At 42.3% G+C, this 13534-nt stretch overlaps 1 protein-coding gene across 1 annotated transcript; it reads right to left on the reverse strand.

Annotated features, from left to right (window-relative positions):
• Positions 1–728: 728 nt before the first annotated feature.
• Positions 729–13534, reverse strand: LOC134458418 (myosin heavy chain, fast skeletal muscle-like). The gene is made up of 39 exons (XM_063210725.1): positions 13319–13534; positions 13060–13203; positions 12813–12969; positions 12655–12682; positions 12426–12546; positions 12229–12321; positions 12066–12129; positions 11872–11970; positions 11678–11781; positions 11418–11556; positions 11112–11230; positions 10654–10803; positions 10395–10565; positions 10008–10308; positions 9743–9807; positions 9535–9622; positions 9312–9429; positions 9094–9217; positions 8850–8986; positions 7811–8066; positions 7452–7694; positions 7184–7360; positions 6931–7076; positions 5695–5785; positions 5195–5584; positions 4957–5083; positions 4718–4836; positions 4426–4622; positions 3955–4138; positions 3654–3819; positions 3402–3526; positions 2906–3214; positions 2570–2773; positions 2349–2474; positions 2061–2231; positions 1857–1961; positions 1677–1772; positions 1456–1587; positions 729–822 (listed from the first exon to the last, which is right to left on the reverse strand). The coding sequence occupies exons 1-39, from the start codon at positions 13520–13522 to the stop codon at positions 805–807; spliced, it is 5808 nt and encodes a 1935-aa protein (XP_063066795.1). The 5' UTR covers positions 13523–13534; the 3' UTR covers positions 729–804.

Consider the following 13534-nt stretch of genomic DNA (forward strand, 5'->3'; position numbering starts at 1 on the left):
ACACATTTTTCAGGAACACCCTGACCCCCCTGCAGTACTTCTACAATCCCCTTAGGGGTCCTGACCCCCACGTTGGGAACTCCTGATGTATTGCATTTAGTGTCTTTTCACCCACTGTTTTTTTTGCGGGACACAGGCTCTGTGGAGTCGTTTATTTTTCAGTCATTTTCCTAACAGTCCTACACTGGAAATGTTTTGATCCGTGGAATTGGTTTGAAAACTGTGTCTGCCCCCCTGAATACCCGCTATTTAGCCAGTGGGCCAGGCCTTTGTGAAGGAATCTTCTTGAATCACTCATGATTATACACAGTCAGATTTATAATTAAATCATGGGTAAGTGGATAGGGCATCAGACTTGTAGCGTAAAGGTTGCCGGTTTGACTCTCGACCCGCCAGGTTGGTGGGGGGAGTAATTAACAACTGCTTTCCTCCGTGAGTGAGGTACCTTGAGCACAATACCGTCCTGACACACTGCGCCATTGGGGGCTGCCCCCTTGCACGGGTGAGACATTAATGCAATTTCATTCAATGCAGTGTGCACTTGTCTGGTGTAGAGTGCCGTTTCAAAATGACAATCGGAGTAGGAGTTTCCCAGTTGGGCTTTCACTTTCATTTAACTTATATTCACCTGGTGTACAATGCATGTTTCAAATTAATATTGCATACTTGAAGTAAAAAAAGTGAAAATTATATGTAATTTTAAGCAAAATATTTATTTGGTATATTGCATGTAGATACATCGTTACTGGAAAGTCACATTAATCAGGATTCTCCTGAAAAGCTGACGCCACATTGAAGGTCTTCTTACTCGGCTGCCTCCTTCTGTGAAATAGAAAAGAAGAAATTACATTTCAAATCAAATACTACTGACCAGTTCATCAATGCACAGATAGTACTCTTTTAGAGTGTAAATGTGGCTTTATAAGTATGTCTGTAAACTGTACAGTGCAGAACAATTAGTCAAAACACACTATAGCATTTGTAGTATTCTGTAAGTAAAGGGTATTAAGCTTCATGAGGATTGTTTAGTAACTACAGTAGACTTTAAATACGGGCTGTGCAATATATCAAATTTATATCGTGATATCAATATTGTTGTCAAACAATATCACATTTCATAATATCGAGTTGAAACAATACTTTTGTAATTTCTCTATACTGCCAAAAGGTAGGTTACGCTAAGCGCAATACACTCCCCTTCACTTGAGCCATCGCAAGCTCAGAGCAGACCTGCTACCCAACACTCATGCAGAACATCAATGTGTGTTTCTCTATGGCCTTCCACTCACACTGTTGAAGGGAGGGAAGAGTATGAATTGTTTAGCACAATTATTTGTCTTTAAAAGAAATATCATCTAAAATATCGTGATATCAATATTGACTGAAATTATCGTGATATTGATTTTCTCATAATCGAGCAGCCCTATATTAAATGTACAGTGCTGTGTGTGTTACCTTTCCACCATCACGGCTCTTGGCCCTGAGCTTGTTGACCTGGGACTCAGCAATGTCAGCGCGCTCCTCAGCTTCCTCCAGCTCATGAGCAACCTTCCTCAGCTTGGCAAGGTGGGTGTTGGCCTGCTCCTCCTGTTCAGTTGGAAAAGATAATGAAGTGAATGCAGAGAAACATAGTGGCTTTTGGAAGTAATATTTGCTTGAGATGGATGACAACTTACAGCCTCCTCAGACTGCCTCTTGTAGGCCTTGACCTTCAGCTGCAGCTTGTCAACCAGATCCTGGAGTCTTGCAGTGTTCTTCTTGTCCTCTTCAGTCTACAAACAACATGTCCATGTCAAACAATGCCCTTTTACTTATTTCAAAGACTGATATTGCTTTGGGTGAGAACAATCACTTACCTGGTAGGTGAGTTCCTTCACCCTCCTCTCGTACTTGCGGACACCCTTGACGGCATCAACACCACGCCTCTGTTCATTCTCAACCTCGGCTTCCAGCTCACGGACCTGGATACGGGAAATATTTACACCTCAGTACCTGGTCACTAAAATAATAATAGAGATAATTATAACTATGCAATCATTATGAGATGATTATAAACTGACCCTCGACTCCAGTTTCTGGAGCTGTTTCTTGCCACCCTTCATGGCCAGATTCTCGGCCTCATCCAGGCGATGCTGCAGATCCTTCACAGTGACCTCCAGGTTCTTCTTCATCCTCTCCAGATGAGCACTGGTGTCCTGCTCCTTCTTCAGCTCCTCTGCCATCATGGCAGCCTAGATCATGGAATATCAGAGTTCTTTAGAATAGATCTATATACTTATTTGAATATATTCAAATGTTGTAATTGATAGGGCAAGAAACTTGTATTAGAATAGAGGACTGCTTCTTACATCAGTGATGGCTTTCTTGGCCTTGTCCTCAGCATTTCTAGCCTCCTGGACGATGTCATCGACCTCACCCTGGACCTGAACCAAGTCAGCCTCAAGTTTCTTCTTGGTGTTCAGCAGGCTGGTATTCTTTTGTGGTAAATGAAAGGCATTGTTTTAAATTTAACCAGAGTTTAAAATTTGGAGCAATTTGTGTATTAAAACCCATTTATACATTTCCATACCTGAGAGTGCAGAAGGCCAACCCGCTCGCTGGCATCAACCAGCTCCGCCTCAGCCGTTTTGCGGCATCTCTCTGTTTGTTCCAGAGCTGCTCTCAGCTCATCAATCTCTGCAACCATCAGGCCGTTCCTGCGCTCCACCATGGCAACCTGCTCCTTCATGTCGTCCTGTCCTCTAACAGCATCATCAAGGTGCAGTTGGGCATCCTGATGTTTAAGTTAGCAAATGGATTTGTTATTTCATGTTACTCTGTTACCAAGAATCCCTTTATAATAATAACAACAACAATAATAATAATAATAATAATAATAATAATAATATTCCTAAAGTCAACCAACCTTGAGCTGACCCTGGATGGTCCTAAGGTGTTTCAGGGACTCAGCAGCCTGGCGGTTAGCATGGCTCAGCTGAATCTCCATCTCATTCAGGTCTCCCTCCATCTTCTTCTTGACTCTCAGGGCATCATTCCTGCTCCTGACCTCAGAGTCCAGAGTACCCTGCATAGACTCAATCACCCTCTGGCTGTTCCTCTTGATCTGCTCCATCTCCTCATCCTTCTCTGCCAGCTTCCTGTCAACCTCACCCTTGACCTGGTTCAGCTCAAGCTGGACACGGAGGATCTTGGACTCTTCATGCTCAAGAGTTCCCTATTTAAGAAATTAAATAGGATGTTAAAGCTTTAAACAATTGACCGCTGATGACAATTGGAGAGGTATTATATCATACTGGAAAAAATAGATTTGTTTGTCTGATGGCATCAGACATTTAATCACTGAGGAAATCTGGTAACATATTTTGAAGCAAGATTCCTTTTGATTGGTTCTATTTTCTTACCTCAGCCTCCTCCAGGGCGGTCTGGATCTCAGCCTTCTCAGTCTCAACAGTCTTCTTGGCCTTCTCCAGCTCGTGGATGCTCTTTCCAGTCTCACCGAGCTGCTCAGTCAGGTCAGAGATCTCCTCTACAAAGTAACATACAGTAAGTTAATTTAACACATCTAATGCCAAATCAGTAGTAAATAGTGATTAAGTTTCTTTCTCAATTGACAAGGACTGTTAAGAAAATGTTTTTGGGTTATCTTGACTCACGCTGGAGGTTCTTGTTCTCCCTCTTCAGAGTCTCCAGCTGGTCAAGAGCCTCCTCATAGGAGTTCTTCATCTTGAACAGCTCAGTGCTGAGAGAGCGAGCCTCCTTCTGGGCACCCTCTGTCTCAGCCTGACCCTCCTCAAACTTCTGCTTCCACTCAGCCAGAACCTATGAGAAGGAAGTTTGGTATTGCATTAATTTCACAAACACATACACTATATAAAAAATACAGTCTGATGATTGGTGTATGTAGGAGCCAAAATGGGTATATGATCATTCAGTTCAGATATGTAACCTTATTACCTTGTCAAAGTTCCTCTGCTTCTTGTCCAGGTTGGCAGCAAGAGCATTGGCTCTCTCCACATCAATCATGAGGTCCTCAACCTCACCCTGGAGTCTCTGCTTGGTCTTCTCCAGAGAGGCACACTTGGAGTTAACAGCCTCAATTTGCTCCTCAGCCTCCTGCAGACGCTGGGCAAGCTTTTTCCTAAAATGAGGATAATGATTGTAATCAGGGCCCTAAATTAACCTTTTTCGTCACTAGCCAAAATGGCTGGTAAAAGTTAATCTCACTAGCCTAACACACACTCACTAATGGGTCAAAGTGGCTAGTACGAGGGTGTTTTCTACCAGCCAAACTTAAATTTCACCAGCATTTGGCTGGTTGGCTGGTGTTAATTTAGGAGCCTGATTGTAATGTTTGTAAGGACAACTCATTTCACAGAAACCATAACAGATTGTTACTCAACATATGCTTGAATGGCTAAAACTTACTTGGACTCCTCAAGCTCCTCAGTGCGCTGGATGGCGTCAGTTTCGTATTTGGCCCTCCACTGAGCAACCTCACCGTTGGCCTTGGACATGCCACGCTGCAGCTCAGCCTTGGCCTCCTGCTCCTCCTCAAACTGCTCCCTCAGGAGGTCGCAGTCATGGCGTGCAGACTGAACAGCGTGGGCCAGGGCATTCTTGGCCTAGTTGTACAAAAATATAAAAGTTGACCACCTTATTCTCCTAAATGCTAATTTCAGCAAACCTTTCAAAGGTAGATCTTATTTAGGTACTTCACCTTGACTTCCTCCTCATTCAGTCTCTTCAGCTCCTCAATCTGCTGAGTGAAGGCCTGCTTGCTCCTGGACAGCTGAGACACAAGAGCATCCTTCTCCTCCAGCTGACGGCCAAGCTCACCTTGAGAGAAAGACATGTTTCACTTCAACTTCATTTCAAACCTCTGGGGATATGTTTGCAGGACCAAATTAAATTCTGAGAATTCATGTATTGAACAATGATAAATCCTGTGAGTTTTACCATTTTCAGTCAGCAGCTTAGCTCTCTGTGCACCAAGGTCGTTGTTGGCACGGGCGCCCTCATCAGCCTTGGCCTTGACTTCACTGAGTTGGTCCTCAAGGGTGCGGCACATCTTCTCAAGATTGGCCTTTCAATGGACAAGTACAGCAGATGTATAAATTTGAGGAATTTTGGGAAAGCACATAGAGGTATATTCAGCACGTATTTAACAAAATTCTAAGCTGTGTGTTCTTCTTACCTTAGCCTTAGCAACAGCTTCCATGTTGCTGGAGAGGTCATCAATCTCCATCTTGTACTCGCTCTTCTCCTTCTCAAGCTTCTGCTTGACACGCTGGAGGTTGTCAATCTGCTCTCCCAGCTCAGCAACGCTATCGGCCTGCTTCTTGCGCAGAGCGGCAGCAGTGGCTTCATGCTGCAGGGTGGACTCCTCAAGGTCACGACGCAGCTTCTGGAACTCAGCTTCTCGTTTCTTGTTCATCTCAATCTGAGCAGCGGTGGCACCACCAGCTTCCTCAAGCCTCTCACTGATCTCCTCAAGTTCCCTGGACAGATCAGCTCTCTGCTTCTCAACCTTGGCACGAGCTGCACGCTCAGCCTCAATCTCTTCCTCTAGCTCCTCAATACGGGCCTGTTAGGAATATAGTAGTACACCAGCCATAAAACAATCAATTATGTACATTATCAACGCTGTGCAGTTAAAAAAGATGAAACATTTAACTAGGACACAAATGAACAGACCTGAAGCTCCTTGATCTTCTTCTGCAGCTGAGCACCCAGAGATTGCTCATCCTCAATCTTGCTTAGAAGTTGGCTGGTTTCAAAGTCCTTCCTGTTATTCAGAATGACATATATCAATTAAAGCCGCAAGCGGCAATCAAGGGCCCTCACACCACGGCTCGAGGCAGGGCATAGCATTAACATGACTGACATGACCGTGTAACCCCCCAAAACAAAAGTGGACAACCTTCGGTTCACAAGCTATTGAAGAAAAACTCATTAGCATTATTTAGTATTTACAATTAGCATTAGCATGACTGGCGTGACCTTGTAACCTCTCTTAACAAAAATTGAGTCTGTACGACCTTCGGTTCACAAGATACTGAAGAAAAACACATTAGCATTAATTAGCATTAGCAAATTAGCATTAACATGATTAGCTTGTTGCTATGACCTGCCCAAAACGAAAATGGAGTTTCTACGAGGTTCAGTTCACGAAATATTAAAAATATTAAAGAATTCAATTTTCCCTGCAGTTCCTTTGGCGCTACACCAGATTGCCATTTCAGGCATATAGGAAAGTTAGTATTCATTATATGCATACACATGTGCGTTTACTTTGTTTAAAAACATTGGAAACTGAAATGGGGCCAACTTCCTGTTCTAAAATTAGATACATAAATTCATAGTGTCGCCATCTTGTGAAATTTCAACATATCAAAAAGTTACTTGCAATTCAGCATTGTTTATCCCTTGAGCTCATGTACGACAAAAAATTGGCAGTTCTAGTGTATGGTTTCCGACGAGTGTTTCAAAATCCAACGTATGAAAAATGCAAAAAAGTCCAATTATCTCACGTCCTGTTGTATTTGTTCCTGTATTTACCTTTTTTGTTTGCCCTTAGTGAGATACACACCGCAAAAAAACTCCATAGTCTGTAGCTTCAACTATTTGCCGGCCCCGAAAATCTCTGTGCTAGGGGGTGCTATTGAGTCGAGCTTTTTTCGGGTCGTACGTGCGGGCCTACCAACCACCTGTGCCAAGTAACATTTAAATTCAAGCATGGCAACCACCTCAAAAAGGGCCCAGAGTGCGGTAAGACAAAAAATAATAATTAAAATAAATTAAAAAAAAAACATTGCAAGAACAATAGGGCTTCGCACACTTCGGTGCTCGGGCCCTAAAAATGAATCACTGCAGTATATTCATAATTGAAAATGTATATGTAATGGTATGTAGTTTGTCTGGCTGCATTACTTCTTCAGCTTCTCATCAGACTGCTGCTTGTCGTTCTCCAGATCCATGATGTTCTCCTGGGACAGTTTCAGGTCACCCTCAAGCTTCCTCTTGGTTCTCTCAAGGTCCATGCGGAGCTTCTTTTCTTGCTCCAGGGAGCCCTCAAGCTACAGATTTAATAAACTTAAGTGAATCAATTGCAATTGTACATCATACATTCATTTACAAACAATGGAAGTAAAAACAGTTGCCCACATATAGACAACCAACTTACATCATCCACTTGCTGCTCAAGCTTGGTTTTGGATTTGGTCAGAGTGTTGACTTTGTCCTCCTCTGCCTGGAGATCATCAAGAGTCTGCTGGTGGGCCTCTTGGAGGGCTTTCTTCTCCTTTGTCAGCTTGCCAATGGACTCATCCTGAGCAGCCATCTCCTCGGTCAGGTTCTTGACCTAAGCATAGAGAATAGAGCATATTTTTCCGCTGCTAGTATTTAATAAGCCTTATAACTATATTAAAAACAGTCATCCTTAATGTTTTAACCTTGTTCTCGGTGGCATGCTTCTCCTTCTCCACTTTGGCCAGGGTCAGCTCCAGATCATCAATGTCCTTCTTGAGCTCAGAGCACTCATCCTCCAGTTTCCTCTTCTTGGCAGTCAGCTCAGCATTGACTTCCTCTTCATCCTCCAGTCTCTCCGTTGTCTCCTTGAGTTTGGCCTCAAGCTGGATCTTGCTCTTGATCAGACCCTCACACCTCTCCTCAGCATCATTCAGAGTCTCAGATCCCTGAGGGAAGAGGGCGTATATATCACGTCATTGCAAATAAGAAATGTAGGGGATTTTTAAGGTATACAATGATAACATACAAAGTTATTTGCTAAATATATCAATAACAAACTTACAGAGGACACTTGGAGCTGCAGGTCATTCCTCTCCTGCACCAGACCGACCATCTTCTCCTCAAGCTCCTTCTTCTTGGCCTCCATTTTGGTATGGGCCTCCTTCAGTTTGGCATGCTCCTCCTTAAGAACAGCCAGCTCCTTCTCAGTCTCAGCGCTCTTCAGAAGAGGCTTGATCTTGAAGTACACGTTCATCCATGGCCAGTTCTTGACACCCATGAATGAACGGATGTTGTACTGGATGGTGAAGATGGCCTCTCTGAACAAAAAAGAGGGAAATGCACTTTCAGCCTTGTTTAAACAACCAGACCCTGGAACTGACACATTGGTGCTTCAGACAATTCTCTGTGTTATTTTATGTGTAATTTTTCTGACGAATCTTGTTATGTGTGATCGGAAGAGGGCTAGACCATAGATGTTTACATGTTTTTGCTGTGGTCTATTCTGGCACGTTTATTGTTATTTGTGTTGTCTACTGTGTTGATGTATGAATTTTGGCAGATATTCATACTCTCAGTGCACAAGAGAAATTTCTCTGTTGACTAGACAATAAAGGCTCATTGTATCCTTTCCTATCCAGTATTTTGTAGCTCAGGAAAACCCTTAATGCATGATATCATGTTTCATCAGTTTATCACAGAACTACACCCCACCTTCCTCACCCCCTGGGAAAGCCACTTTGTACTACCTTTGACATTTTGTTTTACTCCACTAAGGGACTCTTAACAGGGAACAGTTACCCAGGACTTTTACTACACAGAGAATATCTTTAATTAATGTGTGTGTGTGTGTGTGTGTGTGCATGCGCGCGCTCAAGTGTGCATGAGCATATGTGTGTATGTGTGAGTGTGTATGTGAGCTACTGCAAGGCTGATTGTTGTACTCAAGTGTGTACTATATGTTTACTGCAATGTAAAATAATGAGTATTAGGTCTTTGTGTATTTTTTGTATTTGTGCATTTATGTAAGCTGACAGACACCCTATTTTTTCTTGGGGGTAAATAAAAGTACTCTACTGTAATCCGCTCTAGTTGGAACATACCTCCTTTCCATCATCTTGACAAACTCCCTCCTCATGAGGTATGCACGGCAGAGAGCCTGAGTCATTGTGACCAGGGCTGCCAGTTTCTCATCACGCATCTCCTCAAGGGTACCCAGCAGACCAGCCTTGAAGAACACCTGAGAGGGCAAGGCAACATTTTCATGAACATTTCTATTGAGGAATATAAATAATTGCATAATATGTATTTACATATTTAGGGAAAAAATGTTTGCAAGGTTTTTACCTTGGTGTGTCCAAACATGTACTGGGTGTGATCAACATCAATAGATCCCAAGAGCTTCTCAGAAGCCTTCTTGTTGTCAATGAACTGTCCATCAGGGATAACACTGGCATTCAGCACCTTGTATCTGCACAGAATCAACACAAAATGACCTTTCTCTTGTAATCCCATCTTTCATCATGCACAACATTTTATTATTTATATTTGCGATCTCATGATACCTCTGCTTGAAGTCAGCGTAGAGGATTCTGCTTGGGAAACCCTTTCTGCAGATTCTAATACCCTCAAGCACACCGTTGCACCTGAGCTGGTGGATGACCAGGAAGTTCTGCATAAGACCTATGGAAATGGCATCGTTAGACTTTGACATAAAGAAAAAAGGTGGATAAGGAAGAGACACTTCAAAATAAATACATAAGCTTATCTATCCCAAAATGCTCTTACCTGGTTTCTTAATTTCATTAGGAATCAGGCAACGCACAAAGTGAGGATGGGTGCTCCTCAAGTTGGTCATCAGTTTGCCCAAGTTCTCCTGTTGACATTAACACGTGCACTTTAACAATGTCAGTTCTTCATTGCATTCTCTAATAATGCCATTTATTTGATAACTAATGCCATGTATTTGACCATGTCACATAGTGGAGATACATACCCTGAAAGCGGAGGACACGGTCGCCATGGAGCCACCCTTCTTCTTGCCACCTTTGCCTCCCTTCTCTTTAGATTAGAATGCAAATATTGAGTTTATAAATAATTGAGTATGTAAATAATATACACATTAGAATTTAAAATACTGAGTAATAAAAGATCATTTCATTGTGAATAATAGCCCGAAGAAAGATATTTGATGTGTTTCCCAGAAACTGTCTCAATTGCAAAACTTTAAAATGTGTGAGATATTCTGTGAAAAGATTTACCCTCAACAACAGGTGGGTACAGGATAGGCAGCAGTTTCACAGATGACTTCTGGTACAGCTGCACAACAGAATCGTTCAGTGGATCCTTATTCTTGTCCAGCCAGCCAGAGATGTTGTAATCCACAGTGCCAGCATAGTGCACCAGGGAGAAGTGGGCCTCAGGCTTGCCCTTGACAGGCTTGGGCTTCTGGAAGGCATTGTTCTTGCCAAGATGCTGGTCATACAGCTTGTTCTTGAAAGTGGTGTCAGAGGCCTTGGGGAACATGCACTCCTCTTCAAGGATGGCAAAGATACCCATGGGCTGTTTTAAAACAAAACGGACATTTATTTAAAGGGTTGACCATTGATGTTGTGAAAGGACAGGAAAAATGATGGTACTGATCTTACCCTCTCAATGAGTTCAATGCAAGCAGCCAAATCCATACCGAAGTCAATGAACTCCCAAACAATACCCTCTTTCTTGTACTCTTCTTGTTCAAGTACAAACATGGTGTGGTTGAAGAACTGTTGCAGTTTCTCATTGGTGAAGTTGATGCACAGCTGCTCCATGCTGTTGAACTTTAAAAAGAAGTAAAGAAAAAAACCTGTAAGGACATTGCCAGCATGCAAAACATTTAACTGTAAGCAACATTAGGTCAGTCCTCACATCGAAGATCTCAAAGCCAGCGATATCCAGCACACCGATGAAGAACTGTCTTGACTGCTTGGTGTCCAACATCTGGTTGATACGGATGACCATCCACAAGAACATCCTCTCATAGACTGACTTGGCCAAGGCCATCACTGCATTATTCACCTAAAATAGCAGAAAATAAAATATGTATTAAATAGTCTTAGTTGAGTTCATACCACTACTAGTCTAAATGCAGTTGAATGAATGAATGAATGAATGAATGAATGAATGAATGAATGAATGAATGAATGAATGAATGAATGAATGAATGAATGACATAAACAAACAAACAAAAAAATTAATACCCAGAAACATAAACAGTTCTCAGCATTCTTGAGGCTTAAGTATAGCCAGACAAGAACAAAACACTTTAATCCAATAGATTAGTGCCTTTATTATCTCCCTGATGTAACTAACATTTAAAATATTACCTGAGGTACAGTCTGTCCCTTGGTGACGTATTCATTTCCGACCTTCACTCTTGGGTAGCACAGACCCTTCAGCATGTCACCGGAGTTCAGGCCCATGAGGTAAGCGACTTTGTCAGCATCTATAAAAATGTTTCATACAAATATGTATTTGAATACTGGAAATATTGTAATGTTGACTCTGATTTTAAAATAAATTGTAGAGTTTCTCACGCATTGACACTTGGCATTGTAAGTGTGGAGATCATTTATTTATTTTCTATTCAATATTTTATGTGCTGAAACCCACCCTCAGAAATGGATACCTACCCTCAGTGCCATCAGGCTCAGCCTGCTCCTCACGCTGCTTCTGCTTGAATTTCATGTTGCCGTGGTGAAGCACAGCACCAGTCAGCTTGTAGATGGTGACTTTCTCCTCTGCATTGAAACCCAGGATGTCAATGGCTTCCTACAGACACATGAAAAGAAGAATTGATGTCTGTTTAGTTTTGAAACGGTTTAGTTATGACATGAGGAAGGCATACACATATTATATCCCTTCAATAAAGTGGTAATTCTGCTCATCTTACATCAGTGGCCACCAACTCCTCAGCATCATTGATACTGGCCACAGTGATCTGACCCTGACTGCACATGGGGAAGTCATATGGGTTGGTCGTGATCAGACACATCTCTGCAAAGGAAAGAGCGAAACATCAGTAAATTTACATGCAAAGATTTATCTTGATTTTTTTGCATTTGCAGTTGAAATCTTAAAACATACCAATGATCTCGGGCTTGTGGTTGCACATCATCTGGAAGAAGATGTGGTAGCCTCTCTCATCAGACAGCTGGAATGTCACTCTAGACTTCTCCAGCAGGTCTGTGGAAAAAAGATTATTAGTCTATTTCTCTTTCTGATTAATGGAATTATTACATGAATGTATGAATATTCTTCCATAAATATCCTTTACTTACAAGTCTCAATATCAGCACTAGCCAGTTTTCCAGTTGTGCCAAAGTGAATTCTGATGAATTTACCCTGTTCAGAACAACATGAGACATTAGCCAGTACTTTCACATAATCATTCATCAAAGTGGAAGTGGAAGTGTTGTTTTAAAGAATTGGGAAAAGACTTACGAAACGGGAGGAGTTGTCATTCCTCACAGTCTTGGCATTACCGTAAGCCTCCAGCAGAGGGTTGGCAGCAATAATCTGGTCCTCAAGAGAGCCCTTCAAAAGAAGCAAGATTTCTGTTGTTCTGCTCCGTAATGTCTGGAATTAGTCAAGTATTTATCACATTTGTGAAAATATTGTCATTTTTGAACGATTATTACCTGCAGTTTCCCAGAGGCAGCTGGAGCCTCGTCCTTCTTCTTGCCTCCAGCCACAGCAATTGTTGCAAAGTACTGGATGACACGCTTGGTGTTGACAGTCTTTCCGGCACCGGATTCTCCACTAATTTATCCAGAAGATATTTAGGGAATTAGCCATTGGACAACAGCAATAAGTGAGACATCAAAGTTAGAATAAGATTATCTGAAATACTGAAAAGTTTATACTCACGTAATCAGGACAGACTGGTTCTCTCTGTCTGTGTAAGAAATGCAAAATGTAATTTTAAATGCATGCCAACAGGCAGTGTTGTTTTCCTAAAGTCAATATGTGAATGAAGCGCAATGCAGTTTTGAACAAAAAAAAAGTTTACATTTACAGATCTGTACCTTGCAACATGAACTGGTAGGCGTTGTCAGAGACAGAGAAGATGTGGGGTGGGGCCTCCATGCGCTTCTTGCCTCTGTAGGCAGACACCACAAATGGGTCGTACACAGGGAGCCACTTGTAGGGGTTCACCGTAACGCAGAAAAGTCCAGAGTAGGTCTGAAAAGGAGAATTGAGTACATCGGTATGGTATTGTAAATTTACTGAAGGTAGCCCAAATGCTTTTCGTCCGATTCAGGAAAATCTTACGTAGATCATCCATGCTGCATAACGCTCTTTGAGGTTATACAGGACAGTAGCTTCAGTGAGGTGGGTCATCATGGCCATGTCCTCAATCTTGTCGTACTTGGGAGGATTCATGGGGGTGACTTGTTCATCTTTAACAGTCTTTTCCTGGAGGAAATGGCAGGGAAACAGTTTTAACACGACAAATGAAGAGAAAACAGATATGGCCATTACTAACCTATTGTGTCAATTATTAATTAATGTTAAACCATAGCAAACAAACCTCCTTGGTATCGAGAACTTCAACGACGACTTTGCCGCCCTCTCTGCTCTTGATGGTACCCTTCAGGTACAGTTCCTCCTTGTCTTCCACATAGCAGGCGCTCTTGGCATCGAAGGGCTTAGTCTGGGCCTCGATTCTCTCCTTCTCAGGCTTACGGAGGTAGATGGCAGCTGGGCCATAAATGGCCATATCACCGTCCCCCATGGCTGCTGTTTA

The sequence above is a fragment of the Engraulis encrasicolus genome, chromosome 11, assembly GCF_034702125.1.
Source record: "Engraulis encrasicolus isolate BLACKSEA-1 chromosome 11, IST_EnEncr_1.0, whole genome shotgun sequence".
NCBI classification, from domain to species: domain Eukaryota; kingdom Metazoa; phylum Chordata; class Actinopteri; order Clupeiformes; family Engraulidae; genus Engraulis; species Engraulis encrasicolus.